The sequence below is a fragment of the Microtus oregoni genome, unplaced genomic scaffold (assembly GCF_018167655.1).
Source record: "Microtus oregoni isolate MIOR12 unplaced genomic scaffold, Mior012 000015F_ref0000493, whole genome shotgun sequence".
Classification (NCBI taxonomy): domain Eukaryota; kingdom Metazoa; phylum Chordata; class Mammalia; order Rodentia; family Cricetidae; genus Microtus; species Microtus oregoni.
This window is the reverse complement of record NW_024543074.1, coordinates 24721116-24748784: the sequence shown is the minus strand read 5'-3', so window position 1 is coordinate 24748784 and position 27669 is coordinate 24721116. Positions and strand designations below refer to the sequence as shown.

At 39.5% G+C, this 27669-nt stretch overlaps 3 protein-coding genes across 3 annotated transcripts; 2 read left to right on the top strand and 1 right to left on the bottom strand.

Moving 5' to 3' along the window:
- Positions 1 to 7803: 7803 nt before the first annotated feature.
- LOC121456398 (olfactory receptor 1468-like) lies at positions 7804 to 8739 on the top strand. The gene has a single exon (XM_041664497.1). The coding sequence runs from the start codon at positions 7804 to 7806 to the stop codon at positions 8737 to 8739; it is 936 nt and encodes a 311-aa protein (XP_041520431.1).
- A 9541-nt stretch (positions 8740 to 18280) lies between these two features.
- On the top strand, positions 18281 to 19231 carry LOC121456332 (olfactory receptor 1E5-like). The gene has a single exon (XM_041664418.1). The coding sequence runs from the start codon at positions 18281 to 18283 to the stop codon at positions 19229 to 19231; it is 951 nt and encodes a 316-aa protein (XP_041520352.1).
- Positions 19232 to 24034: 4803 nt separating this feature from the next.
- LOC121456198 (olfactory receptor 1L4-like) lies at positions 24035 to 24979 on the bottom strand. The gene has a single exon (XM_041664081.1). It carries the CDS (start codon positions 24977 to 24979, stop codon positions 24035 to 24037), a length of 945 nt encoding a protein of 314 aa, XP_041520015.1.
- Between the last annotated feature and the right edge of the window lie 2690 nt (positions 24980 to 27669).

The window sequence follows — 27669 nt, the reverse complement described above, 5'->3', positions numbered from 1 at the left end:
AATATTATGTATTCAGTCAATACTTAATTACCTGACTTGTACAAACCTCTGCAGTTCAATATGACCTCACCTGGTGCCTGTATTCTTCTCTTCATCAATGCTGTACTTCAAATTGAAGTTTGTGTCTCCATAGTTTCTGATTTGATATTCTCCTTGTCTAACACATCCTCTCCTCTGTGTCCACATTATATTTTCAGAATATGACATGATTTATGCTGGATTAAACCTTTCTTGTGTCCCTACACACAGTAAGGCCTGCTACCATAGGTCCACAGCACCTGGAGTCATCTCACAGCTACCAATGACCCTCATCATTAGTTCCCAACTATTGCTGCCAGAGTGTAAGCTTTGTGCAAGGAAAGCCATGCCTGCCCTCATCCTGAAACAAGGCCAGCCCTGCCTGCATGTGACAGACCCAGTGTTCATTAAGATTTCCTAGCTGTGCTGTAGACTGAGACAAGACTCTTTCAAATTTAAGACAGAAATGCACATTAAATCCAAATAATTATTCCTCTTCAGTCTTACAAGAATATAAAGTCCTTAAACTTGACTTTTTACCATGAAAACTTGATACTCTGTGTTTAGCTTCACAGACATGGGTTAATCAAGATGTGAGAATTAGCCGGTAAGAGGATAGAACTAATTGGCCAGGTAGTGTTTAAAAGAATACAATTTGTGTGTTGTTGTTTTGGGTATAAAGCTAGCCGTACTGCAGCCGGGTGGGACAAAAAGCAGGCCTGCTCACCTCATCACTACAACAGGGGAGTCATTCTCTGGTGAACTGACTGGCTGTACCTTTGCAAAAGATGTTTTTATTGTTACACAATTTACACCTTTAGCAAGTCAATTTCCCCATACCAAAACCTCTTATCTGAAGCTCCCCAAAGAGACAAAGACCAAAGCAATTCCCAGTCACTCTTTTTTCTGAGTCCTCCCACAGCCAAGTTTTGCATATCTGAGAGTTGAACTTTTAGGAAACTCTCAGATAAGATTTACATACTTCCAGAAGAACTTGAGGGAGTGGGATAGTCGAGGAGGCAGGACAGAGATGAGAGTAAGGAAAGTGATATCTTGATTGAGGGAGCCATTAAAGGGTTAGCAAGAAATGTGGCTCTAGGGAAATTCCCAGGAATCCACAAGGATGACTCCAGCTAAGTCCCTAACCAATAGAGGAGATTGATTTGCCCTGTAGTAAGGCTGATGAATATCTTAAATATCACCATAGAATCTTCACCCAGCAACTGATGGAAACAGAGGCAGAGACCTGCATTGGAGCACTGGACTGAGCTCCCAAAGTCCAGTTGAAGAGTGAGAGGAATGAGAATATGAGCAAAGATGTCAAGACCATGATGGGCTCATCCACTTAAACAGTTTACCTGAGCTAATGGGAGCTCACTAACTCCAGCCAGACTGGGAAGGAACCAGCATAGGACCAAACTCGTCCCTCTGAATGTGGCTGACAGTTGCATGGCTAGGGCAGACTTAGGGGCCACTGGCAGTGGCATCAGGATTTATCCCTACTGCATGTACTGGCTTTTTGGGAACCTATTCTCTTTGGATGATAATTGCTCAGCCTAGATATAGTAGGGAGGGCCTTGGACCTCCCCCAAAACAATGTGCCTTACCCCTTCTGAGGATTAGTGGGGGTGGGGTGTGAGGATATGTGGAGGGAATGGGAGGAGAGGAGGAAATGGGAAATTGGATTGATATTATAATGAGAAGATAGTTTTTTTTCTTTTTAAATGAATAAATAAATAAATATATTTACATGCTTCAAACAGAAGGTAATGAACACAAAAGGTAGTAGTGTCAAAAGGCAGATCAAAGCCAGGTGTTAACATTCAGAAATCAGACCAGCTGCAGAGCTCTGTGTGAACTTTTATTATATTAAAGACAAAAAAGGCTTAATAAATATTTTGATATACTATTTTCCTAGACTGTAAGATTAAATTTTACCAAGATGTCATCTCTTCAAACACTGATTTCAATACTCAACCAAATTATAATTACAATTTCAACAAGAATTATTGTGTACAAATTGATTGTGTGCTTTTATATATAAAGATGATTAAAGATCAAAACAAACTTTGCATGTTTTTAGACCTTTGTGTTTTTATCCTTTTGTATTGAAAATAATTTCTCCTATAATATATTTTGATTACAATTTACCCTTCAATTCCTCCTAGATCCTCCCCATCCATTCAATTTAACACTCTCCCTCTTGTCCCTTAAAAACCAAACAGGCAAATTTAAAAGTAAAATAATGAAACCCAAATAAAAAGTATAAAAACCTCACCCAACATGTAAAGACACGTGCACTCACACACATGCATAAAACCTACTGTGGGACAATGGTCTTGTACCCTGTCACTTAAATTGTAATGTTTTAATAAAATGCTGATTGGCCAGTAGCCAGGCAGGAAGTATAGGAGGAATGACCAGGCAGGAAGTATAGGCAGGGCAACGAGAAGAGGAGAATTCTGGGAAGAGAAAAGATGTAGTCTGCAGTTGACACAGAGGAAGCCAGACACAGAAAGCAAGATGAGAATGCCTCATTGATAAAAGGTACCAAGCCTCATGGTTAACATAGACAAGAATAATGGGCTAATTTTAGATGTAAGAATTAGTTACTAAGAAGCTTGAGCTAATACTGTGTCTTTCTTTGGGACAGAATGACTGCAGGACTGGGTGGGACAGAAACTACTGCAACATAAAACCCATAAATTGGAAACAAAAAAAAAGGAAAACATAGTAGTTTTACAGATGACCAAGTGTTTAATATGCCTAGACAAAGCATTATAAGGCAAAAAAAAATGTTTCCAAAAGATACTATTCATTTTGTTTTGAGTTGCTTGCCTTCTACTGGGCTTGAGGACTGCCTTTAGTGTGGTTTGGATACCCACAGAGGCTCCATTGGAGGAAATGAATTTTTCCTTTTTGAGTAGTTGTCAATTAGAGATAACTTCAGGTTAGGGTCAGGGGATCATGCCCACTGCTCCTTCTCAGTGCTTAGATCCTTTTTGACTTAAATTTGTGAAGCCCTAGGCAAACTGTTACAATCTTTGGGAGTTTATATGTACATCAGTCCTGCTATGTCTGGAAGGCCTTGTTTCCTAAGAGTCTTTCATCTCCACTGACTCTTGCAGTCTTTTCTCCTTCTCTTCTACAAAGTTCTCTGAGACCTGAAGAAAGGAATTTGATGGAAATATCCATTTAGTACAGGGTGCTGCAAAGTCTCACAATTTGAGAAGAAACTGATCTACAGATATAGCAGAATGTTGTTAAGACTCATTAGATAGCTAGCGATTTTTATCTAGCAGAGCAATAGATTTGATTTTCCCCTATTTCCATGGCCTGTCTAATCCCAGGTTCCACTCATAGAATGGACTTTAAAACTAATGAATTATCGGTCAAGAAGTTCCCATGGAAATCCCCAAACAACCAAGGCTGTTGCAAATGCAGTGGGTGGTGCTCATTAAACTGAAAGCAGAGACCCATTACTCAGGATATCATTCAAATAACTCACTGAAAATTGGGAAGTCAAATTGGTGCCTACATAGAGCATTTACTCCTATGTTTTGGTGTCCTTGGTTCAGAAACTGCAAGCTACCAAAAGAAAAAAATAAACACCAACTGAGCCACAAAACCTTTGACCTATAATCTAACTGCCTGCAATTATATTAGGATAATGGTGGCACAGAACTTGTGAGAAAAGCCAACCAATGTCTGATTTGACTTAAGATTTACTCCATGAGAAGAAACCCATATCTGACACTGCTTGGGTAACCAAGAACCAGAGACAAGATAACCCAGAGACCCTAGGGTAAAACAAAATATTGTTGGTCTAAAAAGAAAAAAATAGCAATAAAATGACTCCTAATGATATTCATCTCTACTCATAGATCAGTTTCTTATTCAGTCATCATCAGAGAAGCTTCCTCCTGCAACATTTAGGAACCTATGATGAGACCCATAGCCAGACTTTATTCGGAGGGAGACTCCTTGGAACACACAGCTATAAATGGGATGTCCTTACGAAATACCTCCCCTCAGAGGTCAGGGAATTCACAGATGAGGAAGCAGAAAGAATGTAAGAGCCAGAGGAGATAGAGGATACCAGAAGAACAAAGTCCTTTCAATCAAATGAGAGGGCCAACATGATAGGGTTCAATGATAGGACTATGATAGTAGGATAAGATATTAAGTTTCACTTAGAGAGGTATTTTAAAAGTTATTGACCTGACAAATAATTGAACATGATTTGAGGGAGTTATTTTTTATTATTTATTGACATAGATATAAAATTAGCCGGTATACACCTAATCTTTGTTAGTAGTATGTGTATCTCTCCCTAGAGCCTGTGTACAGCAAGTTGGGCTGAATTGAGAGTGGCTCACGTGGGACTATTCTTGTTGTAGTATGTTGTCATAAAATTTGATGGATTCCAGTGTGAATTATTATAATATTTTAAATCATTCATATTATGGTGCTTAAGTACTTTAGAAGTCTCCTGACTGTACCTTTTAACCCTCCATAAGGCAGGTTCTAGGCTGCCAGTCCCCAATGGTATCAATGACTACATGTCCATTTGTGAGTTTCATGCCAATTCCACCCTCCCCCTAAAATAACCAGATGTAATCAGGGCTGTCTGTATCAGTCCCTATTACAGGACTCTTAATTGGTTCTAGAAAGGTCCTGATTAATTAATTTTTATTTATTTGAGTTTTTTAAGGATCTGGACTCCTCTGGGAGTGGGTTCCCTTAGGCCCAGGAACGAGTAGAATGGGAGATAAGAACAGGGATGGTACACAGATCATGAACACAGAGGCATTACTTCCTAGCCTGCATATAAAGGGAATAGGCTCAGGACTGGGTCATAGAGCCACTTGAAGACATCCTAGGTGAGCTGGGAAGGGTGGTGACTAAGAGACTTTTAATGTCCTTCTAATCCAAAAGTCTAGTTTCCAAGGTTATATGATATTCTGCAGGGTTGAGTTATGTGACAACTTCTCTACTCTTTACCTTTCTGTCTTTCACATCTTCCTAAGCATTTCACTAATATTTTCCAGATATATTTGTTAGTAATAATATTCATTAATACCCATGAACACTATAATCTTATTAGACTCTATCACATCAGTGGAACACCAGTTCGGTAATCCATACAGGTTTGATGCAGTAATTCTGAAACTTTGTTTTATTGTAAGAACAATTGGAGTGATTTCAAAATTTTTGAATAGATCATCTCTCAGGAATGGTACTTGAAATTTTCTGAAGAATCCAATGATGGGAAAATTTAAAAGTAGCTTTGTCCATTTACAACAGCAACTGAATTTCTATGTCTGCTAGTTAAAAATAAAAGTCCGAACTGAAGGAAAACAAGCGATGTTGGAAAAAAGATATCCTGGTGTCTTTCACTTACTATAAATTTTAGAAGCACCATCTTAGATTAATTGTAGACAGGGAACTCATAGTTTCATGGGTCAGAAGACATGAAGCTGTTGTCTCTTGCACACAGCATCTACATATGAACTACCTCATCTGTAATTCACTCTAGACACCAGAGATGGGATCTTCTCAGGTACAAGAGAGGCAAACTTCTAACTCTGTAAGTAAAGAGTATTTTCCCTCCCTTAACAGCAGCAGATAACTAACTTCCTTAGGTTGGAGTTTTCCTTCTAGTACTTTCTGTAGGCTGGATTTGTGAGTAAGTATTGTTTAAATCTGGTTTTGTCATGGAATATCTTGTTTTTTCTGTCTGTGGTAATTGAAAGCTTTGCTAAGTATTATAGTCTGGGCTGGCAACTGTGGTCTCTTAGTGTCTTCAGAGCACTAAGAAACCAGGACCTTCTGGCCTTCGAAGTTTCCATTGAGAAGTTGATTGTTATTCTATATATCTGCCTTTATATGTCACATGGCCTTTGTCCTTCACAGAATATTATCCTTTCTTTATTTTTTATGTTTAGTGTTTTGATTATTATGTGGCAGGGGACTTTTGATTTTTGTCCAATCTATTTGGTATTCTGTAAGTTTTTTATACTTTCATAAACATGTTCTTCTTGAACATTTGACAAGAAGTCAAAATTATAGGTAAGAGTTAAGGTTCATAACTTTGACAAAGAAAAACTAACAGCGGTAGTTACTCTAGTTTGATAAAAAAAAAATTGGGTCTTTAAAAGTGCATGAGTGCATTTCCAGTGCAAAAAGCAATATCAAAGGCATATTGGCTAAATATTAAAGCAATATTAAAGGCATATTGGCTAAATATAGTCAGCATGCAAGAGGTTCCTGCTGCAGTATGAAGGCAGACATGACTTTCTTTAATGGATTTACAGCCTAGGGGGAATCAGTGATAAACAACTGACCAAGGCACCTAGTGTTGTCGGATGAGTACCATGGAAAAATGGTAATAGGTCTTACTTACCCTAGACAGACTTGGGAGATTTATCTTAGAAATCCACACCTCCTATACCTGAAGGATAAATGGTAATCCAGGTGAGTGGGAGCGGCAGGAAGGAACTGCTACACAGAAAGAACACCAGCTTAGAAAAGCAGAGGACTGGGAACTTTACCCTCAAACCCTGCATTACTGGAGATGGAGTGCAACAGTCACTGTGTGAACAAATGCGACTGTGGGTGTAGGGAAGATTGGGCACCATAATGACAAGTGTGCCCCTGAAAGAAATTCAGCTTTAATCTTAAGTGCAGTGGAATCCACCAACAATTCATTCAGCAAGGAAGGATAATTGGATTTCCACTTTCCATGTGAAGAGAAAAAGAAAGCCATTTGAAAAGAGTACTGAGGCTTCAAATGAGGGAGGCAAAATGAGAGTTGGTTCCAATAGTCCAAGTGAGATTATGCCCTTTTCTGGGGTAGCAATATTTAGGACAAAGGTGATTGAAACGAAAATAAAGTTTAGGAATTATAAGTTTTACTTGATGGGATATAGATAGTGAAAGAAAAGAATGAATGAAATAAATTTCTGATTTCTACTTTGATCATGATTCCTTGTACTGGTATGAGAGGCTGAAGGAGGATGGGTAAACAAAGGAATAGGGTGAATGTGGAAGTTTTATTTGGAATCTGCTGTGTGTTCAATGCTTGTGACACACTCTGGGGAAAAATCATTTATCCTTAGAAATTAGAGATCTGTAGGATAAAATAGAAATACAATCTGAGTCCTATATGGTAATTTAAACCATTCAAATGTATGACAATTTCTTTGGGATAAGTGTAGAATCATAAATTAAGACTGTTCACCCAAAGACCTGGGAAATATTGCAAATGCAAGAAACTGAGGAGCTGAAGCAAATCATAATCGCTGAGGACACATAACCAATTGGCAATTAAGAGGAAAGCTAATGGATTTTGTATCTCATATAAAAGTAGAACTTAGCACTTAGTCTTCCTACAACTTGTTTTGCCATGTTTTATCAATATCCATGGGAAGCCTGCATTTTTCTGATTAGAAACAGATGAGGAATGGATGGAGGAAAGAAGAAAGAGCAGGGAGGGACTTTGGGGAGAAGAGGAAGAGAAAACTGAGGTGAGGTTGTAAATCAAATCAATGAATAAATGAACAAAAGAGTAGCATTTAAAGGATGTAATACTGAAACATGCAAAATTTACAAAACAATTAAGACATTTATGGTTATATAAATTTTTTGCAACTTATCTGTAGTAATAATATTTTGTTGACTGTGAGATTAATTATTCTAAATGACATGTCTTAGAGGTATGTTCATTTTATTTGAAATTTTGACGGATCCTACCATTTTCCTTACAGATATTATAGAAAGATCATGCCTGAAAACAACCGAACAGGCATCTCCCAGTTCCTCCTGCTGGGCCTTCCCATCCTGCCAGAGCACCAACATCTATTCTATGTCTTGTTCCTGGCCATGTACCTCATCACTGTCCTGGGGAACCTCATCATCATCATCCTCATTCTACTGGACTCCCATCTGCACACACCCATGTACTTCTTTCTCAGTAATTTGTCCTTCTCTGACCTCTGCTTTTCCTCAGTCACAATGCCCAAGTTGCTGCTGAACATGCAGAGACAAGTCCCACTCATCTCCTATGTAGGCTGTCTGGCACAAATGTACTTCTTTTTGTTTTTTGGAGACCTTGAAAGTTTCCTCCTTGTGGCCATGGCCTATGACCGCTATGTGGCCATCTGCTTCCCCCTTCATTACATCAGCATCATGAGCCCCAAGCTCTGTATGAGTCTGGTGGTGCTGTCCTGGGTGCTGACCACATTCCATGCCATGTTGCATACTTTGCTCTTAACAAGATTGTCTTTCTGTGATAACAATGTGATTCCCCATTTTTTCTGTGATCTATCTGCCCTACTGAAGCTGGCCTGCTCTGATATTCACATTAATGAATTGGTGGTATTGATCATAGGGGGGCTTGTTGTTGTACTTCCTTTTCTACTCATCATAACATCTTATGCACGAATTGTCTCCTCCATCCTCAAGGTCCCATCAACTCGAGGCATCCACAAGGTCTTCTCCACTTGTGGCTCCCACCTGTCTGTGGTCTCCCTGTTCTTTGGGACAATTATTGGTCTCTACTTATGTCCTTCTGCTAATAACTCTACTGTAAAGGACACTGTCATGTCTATGATGTATACAGTGGTGACTCCCATGCTGAACCCCTTCATCTATAGCCTGAGAAACAGAGACATGAAAGGAGCCCTAAAAAGAGTGTTTCAAAAGAAAAGTCTCTTCTGACTGTAATAATCACCTTTTGAATGTTTTCATAGCAACATCAGGTAGATATAATGATATTAATATTAGCATCTCTTGACTTTTCCCTCACTTTGAGCTATTTTATTAACAGTTTTCTACATAATTATTCAACATTCATGAATGTGAATACTATTATTCAGTTATTTTAAAATGTCTATTTAACCAGGGATCACACTGTGCCTTTGTTTCCTTGTGATTTAGAAAAAAGAAATTGTATAAGAATTCTTATGCAATGTACTGGCTTTTTGGGAGCCTGGTCTGTTTGGATGCACACCTTCCTAGACCTGGATGGGGGGGGCTTGGACTTCCCACAGGGCAAGGCACCCTGACTTCTCTTAGGACTGGAGAGCGAGGGGTAAGGGGAGTGGGGGGGGGGGAGTGAGAGGGAAATGGGAGGATGTGAGGTGGTGGAAATTTTTAATTAATAAATAAATAAAAAGAATTCTTATGCAATAGCTTTTTAAAATGACATCTCTATTTCTTACATCATTAAAATGTGTTCTGGATATTGCCATTTTGTTGAGAACTCTGATTTCTCTATGCAATCATTTTTTAAATACGCTTTATAATCTGAGTTCAATAATTGGGAACATCCACGCATTTCACCCTCCAGATATGTTCTAATGTTTCCCAAATATATAATCTCACAGAGAATTTTCACACAATTATGGTAATTAAGTATTTCCCTATCCTAATTTTTTTCATAAGCATGTAATCTTTTCTGAGATTTTTTTCAACACTATCACTACAGCATTGTGTTCTGTATTTTCTTGGGAATTATCTTATACCTAAGGGATGCAAATTTTTCTCCAATAATGACACAAAAAATTCTCAGATGTGTACTGGATAGTATCAATTACTGAAGAGTAGACCATTATGCCCCTATGTATAGATGCTAAAAAATTTGATGGATTGTTAGATACAGGTGCCAATGTTTCAGTTCTGTTGTATCAATCTTGGCCCTCCCACAGGCTTTTTCAAAGCACCTGAGCAGTGCTCCATTGCTCCGGCCTGCAGGATTCATGAAATAAGATTTTAATTGATAGAGAAGAAGGCTGACCCACCAGAATGAATGTGTTCTGATGGAGATAAACTCAGTCCACAAGGTGCTAGGCCTACCACCTTTTGTATGTCGGCTGATTCTTACAGCAGATCTCTTGTTAAGCCATAAGTACTGTCCCTTGGTGCAAGATTCAGGACAGTGTGGATTATTGGGCACAATTCTTTCCCATGTACTGTTATATTGAGTCTCTCACACACACACACACTCTCTGGGACCTCCAGTGAGAAATTCAAGCATACATTCAATAACCTCAGTTTCTACAGTTTAATCTTCACTTTGTTCCCTGAGATACATTAGAAGCCATCACCTGCAACTATTTGACAGAACATGCAGTCAGGAAAGGCATCTTTCATATAGATCACATTTGGGACCTTCAAAGATAAAGGGGCATCAAAGCTCAGAGGATTACCTTTGTTTTGCATGTTTATATAAAATGGAAAATTTACAGAACAGCAGGAAAATAAAAAAGAAACTGATGCAGAAAAGTACATAGTAGAGAGTTCATTTCACCCTCAGACCTAAGTCCTGTGATTGCTGTAAGTCTTCTTCTAAGCCCTGAAGGGAACACTGAGGCTGGCACTCAGAGATCCCAATACTCCATGAAGGGGGAGTTTTCTATGGACCACAACAAAGTTCACAAAATTTTTTCTTTTTTGTTCTTCTTCTCATGCAATGCATCTAGACCACAGTTTCCCCTCCCTCTGATCCTCTCAGTTCCTCCACAACTTTCCTTATCCCCCAGATCCATTCCTCCATTTCCCTTCAGAAAAGAGATGATCAGTCAGGTTCCTTCTAGCCTTATGTGCTGCAAGGGATGGCAGTTAATTTGTGGGGAAGAGATGTCCTTTAAAACCTAGGCATATATCTCTTTGTACCTAATACCTCTGCTGAAAAGATGATGCTCTCAAAGAATGGATTCCTGGGAAAGGTTTAGGAAGAGTTGCATGGAATAACTGAACCTTTAAATCCCATTTCAAAATAATAGATGAGATTTGGGGTATTTTTTCTAATGACTGCTGAGAAATAGCATGCCAATCTTGTAACATGGTTCTCTAAGGATCCCATCTGGGTGGATCAGTGGCCACTTACTGTATAGAAGAGATACTAGCTGCCCAGGAACAACTTGGAAATGGACATACAGAAGAATCTAACAGTCCATAGAATTCTCCTACTTTTGTGATTAAGTAAAGGTCAATAAAATGGCACTGAGTGCCTATATGAAGAACCTAGAGAAATCTCACAGAAACAACTTTAACAGAGCATGTGAAAGCTCTAGAACGAAAAGAAGCAAACTCACCCAGGAGTAGTAGATGACAGGAAATAATCAAATTGAGGGCTGAAATTAATAAAAATAGACACAAAGAAAGCAATACAAAGAATTGGTTCTTTGAGAAAATTAACAAGATAGACAAACCCTTATCCAAACTAACCAAAAACCAAAGCGGGAATATGCAAATTAACAAAACCAGAAATGAAAAAGGGGAAACAAAACAGACACAGAGGAAATCCAGATAATCATCAGGTCATATATCAAAATCCTGTACTCCAAAAAATTGGAAAATTTAAGAGAAATGAACAATTTTCTGGATAAGTATCACAAACCAAAATAAAATAAAGAACAGATAAATAATTTAAATAGACCTATAATCCCTAATGAAATAGAAATAATCATCAAAAGTTTCCCAACCAAAAAAAAAAAAAAGCCTACGGCCAGATGATTTCAGCACAGAATTCTATCACAGTTTCAAAGAAGAGCTAATACCAATACTCCTCAAATTGTTCCACACACTCCTAGACAACCATGAGGGTCCTAAGAGATACATACATGGATCTAATCTACATGGGAAGTAGAAAAAGACAAGATCTCCTCAGTAAATTGGGAGATCATGGGAGAAAGTTGAAAGGGAGGAGAGAGGAAGGGAGGAGAGCAGAGAAAAATATATAGTTCAATAAAAATCAATCAATAAAATAATCCGTATCTATCACCATGCACAAAACTCAAGTCCAAATGGATTAAAGACCTCAATATCAGTCCAAACACACTGAACTGACAAAAGAGAAAGTGGGACGTACTCTACAACACATGGGCACGGGAGACCACTTCCTACGTATAACCCCAGCAGCACAGACATTAAGGGCCTCATTGAATAAATGGGACCTCCTGAGACTGAGAAGCTTCTGTAAGGCAAAGGACACTGTCACTAAGACAAAAAGGCAACCCACTTACTGGGAGAAGATCTTCACCAACCTCACAACTGACAAAGGTCTGATCTCCAAAATATATAAAAAACTCAAGAAACTAGACCTTAAAAATCTAATCAAACCAATTATAAAATGGGGCACTGAGCTGAACAGAGAATTCTCAACAGAAGAACTTCAAATGGCCAAAAGACACTTAAGGTCATGCTCAACTTCCTTAGCGATCAGGGAAATGCAAATCAAGACAACTTTAAGATACCATCTTACACCTGTCAGAATGGCTAAAATAAAAAACACCAGTGATAGCCTTTGCTGGAGAGGTTGTGGAGAAAGGGGTACACTCATCCATTGCTGGTGGGAATGCAAACTTGTGCAACCACTCTGGAAAGCAGTGTGGCGGTTTCTCAGGAAATTCGGGATCAACCTACCCCTGGATCCAGCAATACCACTCTTGGGAATATACCCAAGAGAGGCCCTATCATACAACAAAAGTATATGCTCAACTATGTTCATAGCAGCATTGTTTGTAATAGCCAGAACCTGGAATCAACCGAGATGCCCTTCAATGGAAGAATGAAGAAAGTATGGAATATATACATATTAGAGTACTACTCAGCAATAAAAAACAAGGACTTCTTGAATTTTGAATACAAATGGATGGAAATAGAAAACACTATCCTGAGTGAGGTAAGCCAGACCCAAAAAGAGGAACATGAGATGTACTCACTCATATTTGGTTTCTAGCCATAAATAAAGGACATTGAGCTTATAATTTGCGATCCTAGAGAAGCTAAATAAGAAGGTGAATCCAAAGACAAACATATAGGCATCCTCCTGAATATTAACCTTCATCAGGCGATGAAAGGAGACAGAGACAGAGACCCACATTGGAGCACCGGACAGAAATCTCAAGGTCCAAATCAGGAGCAGAAGGAGAGGGAGCACGAGCAAGGAGCTCAGGACCGCGAGGGGTACACCCACACACTGAGACAATGGGGATGTTTTATCAGGAACTCACCAAGGCCAGCTGGCCTGGGTCTGAAAAAGCATGGGATAAAACCGGACTTGCTGAACATAGCGGACATTGAGGACTACTGAGAACTCAAGAACAATGGCAATGGGTTTTTGATCCTACCGCACGTATTGGCTTTGTGGGAGTCTAGGCAGTTTGGATGCTCACCTTACTAGACCTGGATGGAGGTGGGTGGTCCTTGGACTTCCCACAGGTCAGGGAACCCTGATTGCTCTTCGAGCTGATGAGGGAGGGGGACTTGATTGGGGGAGGGGGAGGGAAATGGGAGGCGGTGGCGGGGAGGAGGCAGAAATCCTTAATAAATAAAAAAAGAAAGGGAAAAATCAATAAAATAATAATTATAAAAAGAATTCAAAACAATTATTCCACACACTCAAAACAGAAGGAACATTGTCAAACTCTCTTTATGCGGTGACAGTTACCCTGGTACCCAAACCACACAAAGATGCAACTCAGAAAGAGAATTACCTTATTTTTGACAAAGAAACTAAAATTACACAATGGAAAAAAGGAAGCATTTTCAACAAATGGTGCTAGCATAACTGGATGCCAACTTGTAAAAGAATGTAAATATGTCCATATCTAGTCCCATACACAAAACTTAAGTCCAAATGGATTCAAGACCTCAACATAAATCCAGCTACACCGAACCTCATTGAAGAGAAAGTGGGAAGTAGCCTTGAATGTATGGGCACAGGAGACCACTTCCTAAATACAACACCAGTAGCACAAACACTGTGATCAACAATTAATAAATGGAACCTCCTGAAACTGAGAAGTTTCTGTAAGGAAAATGACAGTCACTATGACAAAATAGCAGCTTACAGAATGGGAAAAGATCTTTACCAACCTCGCATCTGACAGAGAACTGATCTCCAAAATATACAAAGAACTCAAGAAACTAGACATCAAATTACCAAAAAATCCAATAAAAAATGGGGTACAGATCTAAACATAGAATTCTCAACAAAAGAATTGAAAACGGCTGAAAAATACTTAAGAAATTGCTTAACATCCTTAGCAATCAGGGAAATGCAAATCAGAATTACTCTGAGATACTATCTTACACCTGACAGAATGAGTAAGATCAAAAACATCAATGATAGCTTATACTGGAGAGGATGTGGAGTAATAGAAATACCTCTTCATTGCTGGTGGGAATGCAAACTTATATGGCCACTTTGGAAAAATGTACAGCAGTTCCTCAGGGAATTAGTCTACTTCAAAACCCAGCAATACCACTCTTGGGCATATACCTACAGGGTACACACTCATACTATAAGGACCTGGGTTCCCCTAAACTGAAGAATGGACAAAGAAATGTGGTACATTTACACAGCGGAATACTACACAGCTGTAAAAAAAAAATGACATCTTGAAATTTACATGCAAATGGATAGATCTAGAAAAAAACACCCCAAGTGAGGTATCCCAGACTCAGATAGACATACATGATATGTACTCACTCATAAGTGAATACTAGAATAAAGCAAAGGATAACCAGCCTATAATCCATGATCCCAGAGAAGATAGGTAACAAGGAGAGCCCTAAGAAAGACATACATGGATCCCCTGGGAAAGAGAAACAAACAAGATCTCCTGAGAAAATTGGGAGTTTTTTGGGGGGAGAAGAAGAGAGCATAGAATGGGAGGGGAAGGGAGAAAAGGGAGGGAAGAGGAAACATGAGGGAATTGAATCTTCAAGAAGGGGGAAGTACGGAAAAGAAGAAAAAAAGTTATCATTTCATAATGAGAACATTTTAATACCCACTTTAAATAGTTTTAAAGAATACAATATATTGCTATCTGTGGTTGTTCTCTGTAGTAGAGACTCATTCCTCCTCAATGAAATCTTCCAGCATCTCTCCAATCCAAGTACACCATCAGAGATGTATTATGTGTGATGATTGTGAGCAAATCCAGGTCTCACACACCCTAGACTAGTTTTCTACCATTGAACTATAACCCAGTCTCATTTTGACAGTTTAAAAACCTCCCTAATGTATATTTTATTGACTATTGATAGGATAGATTTTTCTATTGTGTATTTGGAAAACTCCTATAAAATGCCATGGATGTTGTCTGAGATATACAACATAAGGATGCTGTTTCTTGTTAAATTAGCCAAAACTGGTCAGCAATCGGACTTAACCAAGGGCATCACTATCTCTGAACGTCCCCTAAGAAATAATTTTTATATTTATGAGGGAGAGACCTTGTGACTATGAATTCCTTGTTCAAAATCCCATTGTTTTAACATACAGTGCTCACTTGCCAATTTATCACATTAGTGTTCACAACCAGGTAAAAACAGAGCTGACTGGATGCTGGGTTTCAAGAAATGCAGTTAACAAAGTGTCTTTAGTATTTCACATCTCACTATAAATAAGATAACAAGTAGAATGTACATTTATATATTATAATACAATATATATTTAAAATTTTAAATGAATTTTTATGTGTATTGGGTGTTTTACCTCCATGTGATTCTGTGTACCACATGGATACAGTGTCCACTGAAGCCAGAAGAGGACATTAGGTCTCCTAGATCTCGAGTTACAGATGGTTGTGAGTCACCATAAGGGGGCTGGGAACTGAACTGGGGTCCTCTAGAAGAGCAGTCAGTGCTCTAACCACTTAACCACTTCTCCAGCCCCATATAAATAAAATTTTACTGGTTTGTATGAAAGTGTGGTTTTAAATCCTTGTTAACACTTGCCATTTTTGATCTTTTTTTCTAGCTCTTTTGATGAGATGTAGTAGTATCTTCCAATGATTTCAATTTATATTTCCCCAATGAATAATAATATTGATGTTTTCACACACTTACTGTTGACCTAGGAATTGCTAGGGTTTGTTTATTTGTTTGTTTGTGGTTTTGAGACTGGATTTCTCTCTGTAACAGCCCTGATCTCTTGAAACTCACTTTGTACACACCAGCCTAGCCTTGAATTCACAGAGGTAAGATTCACTTACCTCTGCCTCCTGAGTAGTAGGATTAAAGGCATGTGCCACCACTCCCAGCAACCTAAGGACTTTTATTAGATATCAATTATTCCCTTCAATTAATTTCATGCCAGCTCTAATTGATTAGAAAGGAAAGTGAGTGGCAACCATTGGCTACTTGGGACATGACACATGAGGGACATACATCCAACACTGATTGCCTTCTCTAATACGTAATAGTTACTTACGTTTATCCATTGACAAAAGTCAATTTATCAAATCTGCCAGATTTGTGACTTATTAAATATGGCAGTTTTGAAAGGTTTTATTCCCCATCTTAATAAGCTTGTATTTAATCTTCATGTCTTCTATTAATATTGCCAGCTCCCCCATGAGGGGATCCACGCACAAACCATTGACTCACCCTCACTCTGCTCTCTTGTTTTAGGGAATCTTTCCTGGTTCCTGGAAAGATGCTTCTTTTCATCTTCTACTTTTGCCCAGAAATTTTTGTGGTTCTTTTGTTTTGTTTTATCTACCAGTAAATTTTTCACTTATTCTGGTTTTTGAGGTTTGGGAAGTCAGAACTAAGAAAATTTACAGATTCTGTTTTTTAGCCTTGTCTGTATCCTGAAGCAGTGAATACAGAGATGATTACCTACCTCAGTCAGTAGTGGGAGGTGAAAAGAGAGAGGAAAGAATCATCCTCAAAGTGTTAATGTCTCATGGTTATTCTCTACATGTTCACACATGCAGACAATGCAGGGATTGTGTTTGATTCCTTGATCCTCAAATTGGCTTATTAGTATTGTATACTCCATTGTGTCTAGTTCTTTTGGGCTCTTTTACCAAAGGGGCTCATTGTTTGCCCTTGTGTTCTCTGAACAAGCGGAACTGGCTGTGCTGCTGGGTATTCCCTATGCAGCTTCCCTTACCCATCAGATGTGTGAATGAAAACAACGAACATGTCCTATGCTTCCCCAACTCATTTTTCTTTATTCTCATCTGTAAGGTTTTCTCCAGATAGCATATACCAACCTGCCATGTGTATCATTCTCAGATATTGTCCTAGCTGAACACAAGGCACTGAAGTAGGATTATCTGAACGTAACACCCAGGACTGTTGTTTAATATGTATGAGGTCTTGGGTGAATTGCTAAATGATTTTAAATGTCTGTTTATTATCTTAAAAATATTGAGTAACAGAATCTATGTCATGAGATTGCTGTGAAAAGTAAAGAGGGCTAGTGCTTCACATGCATATGCTGGCGTTGGGAAGCAGCAAGCTTTGACAGTTGTTGCTCTAGACTTAAGAACAGTACCATGGGCAACATTTTTACCACCACTATCACTGTGAAATCACTCCAGAGCAATAAGAATGATAAAATGTTTTCTGATTTGTGTATTATTTGTACCTATTTGTTCATCCAAATCCACTCATGGCACAATTATAAAACTTGTTTTTAAACCAGGGCCAAAGATTTAACAGTACATTGCACATGCTAAGCAAGTGTTCTATTGCCGAACTATACTCACAGCCTGTGCTGGTAGTTTATGCCAACTTAACAGCGGTTCGAGCCATTTGGGAGGAAGGAACCTCAATTAAGAAACTGTCTCCACCAGACTGACCTCTAGGCAAGCCTGTGGGCATTTTTCTTTTTGATTGATGATGGATGTAGACGTGCACAGCTCACTGTGAGTGGTGGTCTTTGCTACTCTAAGAAAGCCAATGGAACAATCCAGGAAGCAGCATTCTTCCATGGCTTCTGCATCAGTTTTTCCTCCAGGTTCCCGCCCTGCTTAAGCTCCTGCTCTAACTTCCTCTGTTGATGACCTGTGATGTGTAAGTGTAAATGAAACAAATCCTTTCCTCCCTGAGTTGCTTTTGGTCATGGTGTTTTATCACAGTACTGGAAATTCTAAGTAAGCCCCAGCCCTTTTTAATTTTAGATTGAGATGTGTTTCATTAAGTTGTGAGGCTGGTCCCAAGCTCATCATGTGGTTCAAGCAGGCCTTGGACTTCAGATCCTCCTGCTTTGGTTTTCCAGGTAGCTGGGATACCAAATATACTTTCAGAAGAACATTCTTATAGAAGTCAGTATTATTGAATTTACAATTTATTAGGTACTTGGAATAAAAAGAAATGACTAATGAAGTAATATTGTATGACACACAGATGTTAGATCTAGTTTTTGAAATGTCTTCCTAAAAGTTCTGCATTGTTTACATGTTTGTATATTCATTCAAATAATTCTTAAGTTTGAAAAGGTTAAGAAGTCAACATGGGAAGAAGAAATCAAACTGTTGTCTCAGAGTTCCTCCTCCTGGGCTTGCCCATCGAACCCCTCCAGCAAGACCTGTTCTATGCCCTGTTCCTGGCCATGTACCTCACCACCGTCCTGGGGAACCTCCTCATCATTGTCCTTATTCAACTGGACTCACACCTCCACATACCCATGTACTTGTTTCTCAGTAATTTGTCCTTCTCTGACCTCTGTTTTTCCTCTGTCACCATTCCCAAACTGCTGCAGAACATGGAGAGCCAGGACCCATCCATCCCTTATGCTGCCTGCCTGACACAAATGTACTTTTTCCTACTCTTTGCAGGCCTCGAGAGCTTCCTCCTTGTGGTCATGGGCTATGACCGTTATGTGGCCCTCTGCTTTCCCTTGCACTATGCTAGCATCATGAGCCCCAGGTTGTGTCTCTGCCTGGTGGCACTATCTTGGCTACTGACCACAGTCGTCTCTTTGTCACACACACTGCTCATGGCTTGGCTTTCTTTCTGTGAGGACCATGTGATCCCTCACTTTTCCTGTGACATGTCTGCTCTTCTGAAGTTAGCCTGCTCTGATATTCAAGTCAATGAAACGGTGATATTTATCATGGGAGGACTTGTCATTATCCTTCCATTCCTATTGATATTTTTATCCTATGTACGAATAGTGTCCTCCACCCTCAAAGTCCCCTCTTCTAGAAGCATACGAAAGGCCTTCTCCACCTGTGGTTCTCACCTCTCTATGGTGTCTCTCTTCTATGGGACAATCATTGGTCTCTACTTATGTCCTTCAACTGATAACTCAACTGTGAAGGAGACTGTCATGACTGTGATGTACACAGTGGTGACCCCTGTGCTGAACCCCTTCATATATAGCTTCAGAAATCAGGATATAAAGGTGGCTTTAAGAAGGGTGTTTTCAAAACAGATGACTAACTTTTCTCTGAGACAATGACTCTAATGATTAAAAATATGTTCTCAAATAGTAGGCACAATTTATTTCAAATAGTGACATGTGAAGAGGCTTCCTCAAGTTCCAGTAGCTAGAATCCATCATGAATCTTGAATTTACCGCTATACTTCATGTGTGGCATAACCTAAGACCTGACACACCCAGGGTGCTCCTTGATTACCATTTAAGTCTGTGTAAGCACTAACATTGGCGTGTAGTGTTCAAAGAATATACAGTAGTTTCCAATTTCACGAAAACATCTCCAACTCCTCAGCCACCTTAGTACTTCGCTTCTGAGAAAAGTATCTATTCAATGAGGACTATTTCCAACTTAATGTGCACTTGATCTAAAAAATATGTTCTGTATAGTCATTTTTCTTCCTTAAATTTTCTTCATACCTTCTTCCTTGTGTTGATTAAGAACTTATTTCATGGTCATATTATAAAATTATCATTGCTTGGAAATCACAGCACCAATTATTTCTCAGTTAATGATGAGCTACTTCTATTGATGATCTCTACAATTGTATGTTAATTCCTCATTTGAATGAAAGTTGCGCAATCTGGGATGTTATTCAGTCCTATTATATGTTGGTTAATTTACAGGTAGTAAAAGAGTGGCCCCGGGTATAGTCTAAAGAAATGGAACTAGTGATATGTCTAGAATCTATTTCTCATCCCAAGGTAAGTTCTTCCTCCCTTATATGTTAAAATAATGTGATGCTCCCCTTTATTTCTCTTTTTTAAACCAGGTATAAACATCCTGAAGATAGGTGATTGCTAATTCCTAAAATGAACAAGGCTTTGTGTGTTTATTCAAGATGATTTCCTGAATTGAATGCATCTTTCATATTTTCTAAAATATGCCTAAAAGACTACCTTTGAAAGAAATCTTCCAATAATGCCAATGTTGACTTTATTTACTATTCTCAAAAACTCACTGACTACTAAACTAGTAGACAGCTCCTTGAAGGCATCTAACTAACAAATGTGAAGATCTCCTGTGGTTCTGGACTCTTCTCTATCAAAGCAGTTAAAATTTGTTATTCTATATATTGTCTTTGTACAGCCTAGCAGTGGATATAATAAACAAGTGACCTGAACAGTTGTTTAATTGTTTTCATTTAAAATGTACTGTGGACTCAACATTTCACATAAGGACTTGTATTGCCTTTATATTTTCTATTTTGTTTTGAGGCAGGATCTCTCCATGTTGCTCAGGCTGGGTTTAGATTTGCAGTGATTCATCTGCCTCAACCTCCTGACAGGACTTGTAACACTTTTAGAATAATGTATTTCAATAACTTGCTTTTGATGGACATTGGATTGTTTTACATTTATTCTTGATTTAAATAATACTGCCTCAATTTTACATCTTAATCCAAATAATTTGCAATGTTGTCCTATTTTCCTATGGATACATTCTCAGAAATAACTATATTAGCTCAAATTATATCATCATTTTATAATTGAGTGGAAACTGCCAAATTGCTGGAGACATTCTTCTACTCTAATCTCCCCAAAGAAAATGGGAAGATTGTTGCTTCTTTAGCATCCCCAATGTTGGAATTTTGCTTTCAGATGTTTATTGCTCTCCTAGGTAAGATACAAGATTTTACTGTTTTTAAATTGAATTACTGTTTCGGTGAAGAAAACCCTTTTTTATATTTATCAGTTACATTTCCTTTCATGTGTTCTTTGAGCAACATCTTTGTCTTAAGTTGCTTTCCCTCCTTTTTCCTCTTAGGGATGTTGTCGTTTTATCTGGTTGACGGTATTTTCCTCCATTGGTTAGTTGTCTACTTTTCTCTTACTTAAGATTTTAAATTTGGGGTAGAGAAAGAAGTTGCTCACATTTTCCAATACACTTTTCTCTAGTAGTCCTTGAAAAGGAGTTTTCTATTAAAATATTGTATAGTGCCATTTTCACACTCTATGTGAAGTCTTAGTTTCTTTAACTCTATTTCTGGTCCACTTGAAATTCGGCTTAGGAATAATTATCCTCTGCCAATCACTGGCAAACCAGCTGTCGCTATCTTCAAGTACTTAAGGAAACTACCTGTGCATGTGCTAAGTGATCATCTCAAATTTCTTTCTGTGGTCTATCATTTGCAGATGCCACTGTATTTCTCTCCTAGTACAGAAGGTAAGCTTTGATAGATATACATCTAAAATAGCTGTGTGGCTTAAGGGCAGGACTCATAACCAGCAGTAGATGGTCAACAGAAAATAAACTCAATGGATATTTTTTTAGGTTTTTCATTTTTTGTTTTGTTTTTTACCTCACAGACTTTTTGCCTATATATCATGGTTTCTGTCTTTTTGTGGTATTTCTCTGTGTACAAATTTGTGTGTCTATGAGTCTCTGTATGTGGTTTTGTGCCTTTCTTTGGCTTTTTTAATTCGTTTTGTCCTGTTCTAGTTTTTATTTCATTCTACCTTGTTTCTAGATGCCTATTGTTTTTCTAATGATAGAGGAAGAAAGGGTGTGGATGTGGGTGAGTAAGGAGGATCTGAGGCAAGTTGGAGAAGGGAAACCATGATCAGAATACATTGTATAAAGTATAATTTCAATAAAAATAAGTAAAATACCTGTGTGGAAAGCCATTAGTCTTCCCCAAGGAGATGTTTTCTAATTGGTCATTCAATAACAAGTAACCATACCTCAAATCATATACACACAACAACACTAAATGGACTCAGAAGGTTGTATTTATATATTTATGTGCATATGTATGTAACAGTAATAAATTAAAAGATGCCATGAATTTGAGAGAGAGCATATAGGAGATATGGGGGCATTGAAATAAGAGAGGGAGAAAGGAAATGATGTAATCATATTTTAATTAGAAAAATGGCAAAAATAAAAATACTCTGGATAAGAAAAAGAAAACATCCAAAAAAGTTCGGATATTGAAAGGGGATGGCAAGCTCCCTCTATATGTTCAGTGGTACCCTGGACATAGGAAGGTTTTTAGAAGAGTAACATCATGGAAGGTTAGGCACTAGTGTTTAAAGTACTCCACGCACAAATGTGAATGTTCTTGACCACCCTAAGGCATGAAGATATAAAAGGTCCTTACACAAACTGGTGGAGCTCAAACAGTAGTAGGAGTTTAGAGCCTTAATTTCTAGAAGCTTTTAAGCCAAGAGACCCTGTTGTAACATCTATGGCTGCAGTGCAGTAGAGCTATAGGACTCCTGAGATCTGAGGGGGTCATCAATTCCATTCTCCAAGGACAACCACAGATTGTTAATGCTAACAGATGAGATGTCAAGGCCCATCAACAATTATTATGATATAAGACACACTTTCTGGAAGTCAAGATGATACATAAGCCTTAAGGAGGAACCTAGAAAAGAAACACAAAATTATTGAAAAAAGATGTAGAAATTAATAAATGTGAGCGTGAAGAGCATGGATAGAGTTGAAAGTCAAGAAACAATAGAGTTGATACCAGTTAAACTAAATGTCCGTTCTATGGGATGATTAATACAGCAGATAAACTTTGTCAAGTAAAATAACACAAAGCTGAATAAAAGCATAAAGAAATCTAAGTAAAAAAGAAGTCAGATGAGCAGGAAAAGAGACAATGTAAAAGTAGAACAGGACAAGCAAAGGGAAGCTGACCTCCACCAATGTGTGTGCTACACATACATTGAAGAAGCACACTACACAAAAATAACTAAATAACAAAATAGTAATAATAACTAAAGCAAACAAATGTAGACAGAAATGTGTTCAAGAAGTTTATATGTTAGCAATGTTATATGTTCAATAAAGTAGAAAAGGCAGAAGAACATTCAACAGAGAAAGTGAATTTCTCAGGCTTCTGACTTTGGCACAGTCGCTAGTTTCCACTCAGTCTGTTTCCTGTGCTGAACAGCGTGAATTCCTCACAGACTCTCGAACTCAGTGAGAGTCACGTGCATGGTACACTTAGGCCAGCATGTGCCGCAAGCAACTCACTGCTAAATGTCCATTCTACTCAGTAATGGTGAAACGGTGGGAAGACATATTTGTATGCGGGAAGTATTGCCAAGGCTGATTAAATATTCAGTGGAAGATGTAGCTGGGTGTTCACATTACAGAATTAGGGGGTGATTTGGATTAATGCGACAAGCTCTTCTATATATATCATTTCAAGAAATAAAAGGAAATTGCAGACTAGTGCACAGAGAAGCTGGGACGGCACTCGAGGTTTATTTGAGTGAGTGGAGGAGAATTTTGTCTCTTTGAATGCTCACAATGCAAACAGAGAAGAGAGCATCTATGAATTAAAAAAAATAAGTAAAAATCGCTTTTAAAATATGTAGAAGTACCCCAGAAGAGCCTGCATGGCTGTGACTGGCATTGCAGTGCAGGCAGCAAGACCCCCTTAAACCCAGTGCCACGTCCCCACCTTCCCCAGTTCCTCTGCATTTGCCCATTGATGTCACCTGCACTCTGTGTTTACAGTGCTGTATGACCCGATGACCTTATCTTTACTTTCCGTTCTCATCTTAGTTTTCCAAATTTGAAACTAAACTCTATATTGAGCACCCAGACAACATACAAAGGCATCCAATTTACTGTCATTCATTTAACTCTGTGTTATATTCTGCTATACAAACATGTGGTCATATTTTGCTTGGGATCTAATTTTTATTTTACTAGGCATAAGTCTGTGTAGGAACAAAATTAATAGAACTTGAAGGAAGGGGGAAATGAATGAGAATATACTGATTTTGGAGAGAGACGGTAGGAGACTATATTGATTTGGGGGTAGTACTATTTTTGACATGACAGTTAGCCCAGACCATCCATTACTTGTTTTGAGGTGCGGCTCTCCATCTGAACCCCCTTTTTAGGGCGCCCTTGACTTCTTTGTTACGAAGACTGTAGATAAAAGGGTTCAAGGTCGGCGTGACTACTGCATAGACCACACTGGCCAGGCGGTCATAGCGAGCTGAGTAGGCAGAAGATGGCCGGAAGTAGACGGAAAGGACTGAGCCAAAGAAAAGTGATACCACCACCAGGTGGGCCCCGCAGGTAGAGAAGGCACGGCGCCGACCTCCTGTGGTCCTCACTCCAAGAACTGCCAGGAGGATGCGGGTATAGGAGAGGGACACAAGGAGCAGCGGAGTCAGCACCACTGCCAGGCCCTCTGAGAAAATGGCAGTCTCTGCCACTGACGTGTCCGAGGTCGCCAAGCTCAACATCACTGTCATGTCACAAAAAAAGTGGCGCACTGGGGCAGAGCGAGGGTAGGAGAGCGCGGAGATGAGCAGTGTGTGCAACAGCGAATGCAGATGGGCCACAGCCCAGGAAGCAGCCACCAGCGCAAGGCAGCGCCAGGGTGTCATGACCGCACCATAGTGCAGTGGTCGGCACACAGCCACTGCACGGTCGTAGGACATGGCTGCCAGCAGGTAGCTCTCAGTGATGCCTAGCGCTACAAAGAAGTACATCTGGGCAAAGCAAGCCTGGAAGGACACGGCCTGGACAGGATGGAGTAGAGTGGTCAGCAGTCTGGGGACAGTGACTGTGGTAAAGCAGACATCCACCAGGCTCAGGTGACCCAGGAAGTAATACATGGGGGAGCACAGAGCCCCGTCTGACCTCACCAGTACCACCATGCTCAGGTTGCCCAGGGCGTTGAGCAGGTAGATGCTAAGGAAAAGCAGAAACAGAAGTGGGTGGGCATCTGTGCCATCCATCAAGCCAAGGAGCTGGAACTGTGGTTGATATGTGAGGTTGGCCACAGCCATGGAGGTCAGGTACCCGTGGGAATGCTGAAGGAAGAGATTAGATAGGAAGCTTAAGTTCTGGAAACCCCGAGTAGACTTTCTAGACCTTAAAAAATAATTTTTAAATTAAAAAATATTTTAAATTTATTTGCTGTTTGATCTGCATGTTTGTGTGTACCATGGACATGTCTGAGGAGCCAAAAGAGGGTATCTGATCCCCTGGAATTGGAGTTAGAGATGATTGTAAGCTGCTGTATTGGTGCTGGAAACTGAACCGTGGTCCTCTGGAAGAGCAGCCAGGGCTCTTAACTGCTGAACCATCTCCAGATGATTTTTAATGCTACATATTTACACATGTTTCTGCTTGGTAAAGTGGATTGAAAATCACATTCCTCATCCAATAATGCTAATTTTATGAGGAAACTCAGTTTTGGAAGTGTGCTTTCAAGGGGAAAGAATTAGGATCCCAACCTATGGAGCAAGTAAAACCTGATTACCAGCCCTGGATGAGTCCCCCTGTGCCAGCAAAGGCAGTGTGACCTCTTTGAGCGTCAATCTCTTCTTCTTAATGAGAAAAATTTAATTGTCCAATCCTGGGGTTGATTGGGAGAATAAAGAGGTAAGTTCAAAATTCTTAGTAGGTGCCCAGTAGGTAATAAATGCTCACAACTTTTGTACTTTGGTCTAGCATCATCATCACCATCTTTATATCCTTGATCAAGCAATTAGACAGAGGCAGAGTTAGGACTCAGACCATCTGGACACCATGCTAAGACATCTTGCTGCATTTTCTGTTCATTTCATTACAAATGTGCTAGCTCAGGAACTGGCCAGCACTGCCCATGAAGGATCAGAAGGTAGATATTCTCCTCTTCTCAATGGTACAGTCCCTCATGCTACCCCTTATCTCTGCAGCTGTGGAGTAAAACAGCCACCCACAGTGTGTAAATGGATGCCTATTACTGTGTTCTAACAAAACTGTGTGTATAAAAAGTGAGTCAGGCTGTATTTGGCCCATGGTGTGTGGTTTGCTGACACAGACACCATGCTGCATGCCATAGAAAACGGGGAGATGGGTGAGCCTTAGCTTCTTGCCCTTCAACAGTTTCCCAGGATCAGAGAGATCAGCACTTTCCTAATAATGTGAACTGAGTCGAATATAATTCTTCCTGGAGAGACTGGGAAGAGTTCAAAGGAAAATTACCTGAGTTGGGTCTTTGGGAATGGGCAGGAGCTCATCAAGTAGAACTGTTGTGAGGAGAATTCTAGACAGCGGGAAGAGGGCACGTGGGCCATTGGTTTAGGAAGAAGAGGGTCAAACACCCACAGATGACACTGGCCAAAGTCTGCCCTTGCTCTGAACTTGCCTCATAAAATCAACTGAACAGAAAACTTAACATTTCCGTAGTCTCAGAAACAATGCCCTCACTTGTCCCCATTCAACATCTTCTCTAAAACACGCTTTCTTCACATTGCTCCAAAGATGCTAAAATTGTCCTGTGACTGAACCGACCTGCACACCATCTGCCAAGAGAAAGATCAAGCTTTTGTGTGACCCTGGAGGTTAAGGGGACAAGGAACTGTCAGGAAAGAGCAACATTGCACTGCCCTGTCCAGTGATCTGAGCACAGTTTATCCAATAAGAACATCTTGAATAAAGCTCTCTGCAGACCAGTGAGTGAACACAGAGAACAGACAGTGGAGGAGAAGGAATGATGACCAGTCCACTGGCAGGACAGGCTTTGGGCGTTTCCTACTTTTCGTTTTCTTTCCTCTGTTATTGTTACTTATAAACCATCCTGGGGAACTTGCTTTCTAGGATCATGAAAACCAAGTCAGCACCTTGGCACTCCTCCACTCCAACACTGGCATCAGTGCCAGGCCTGTCTTCCTAACCTCTCCCTTAGGTGTGTATATGGTGCTGCAGAAAAGCATGGCTTTGAAATCAGAGATGCCTGGGTCTCTGCTGATTGGCTGTGTAACCACAGAGCCACTTTCATTTAGTCTCCATTCTTCTGGTCTATAAAGTGAGTATGTTGATTTCTCTCTTAGATTTTGATGTCAATATTAAAAGAGACAGTGCACTGTGAGGATTAAGCAGGGAGCAGATACTAATTGGTGGTAACTCCCTTTCCCAAGTACCTGATGGCTTCTTCCTGTCCTCTGGTTGGTTCCTGGTGGCTTCTAGAGATAGATCAATCTGATACTGGAGGGCTATAGCTTTTTATTTACTTGAGTTTCTTTAATTGAGATGAACCTAGCTTTCATGTGACTACTACAAATAGATTCAATTTTAGCCTCTGGGGAGGTTGTGTGTCAAGCCGGTTTTCTCTACAGCTTTCTACCTGGCAGTTCAAACAATCTCTTCTATGTGTGATAAGTCATCCTTCTTCAGTTCAAATGCCCATAGTGCCTGAGATCCAATCTTAAACCATTCTGTTTCCATGTCCTTTTCATTCTGATCATTCTTTGCTTTGAGCATTTCCTTAAGAGAAGCAGACAGAGTTCCTGTTGGGGAGTTTTCTGGGGCAGTATAGTGGCTCAACCATATAGTTCCTGTCTACTTCTTAGTGCTTCATCCAGTTCAAGCACTGGATTGAGCACAGGCACTACAGTTGAGCTAGTCAGTGACCTTAACATCAAGCAAGGCAGAATGTAGTAAACACCACCTTAACTGTGTGTATTAAGCAGGGGTGTGTTCTCCCTGGCTG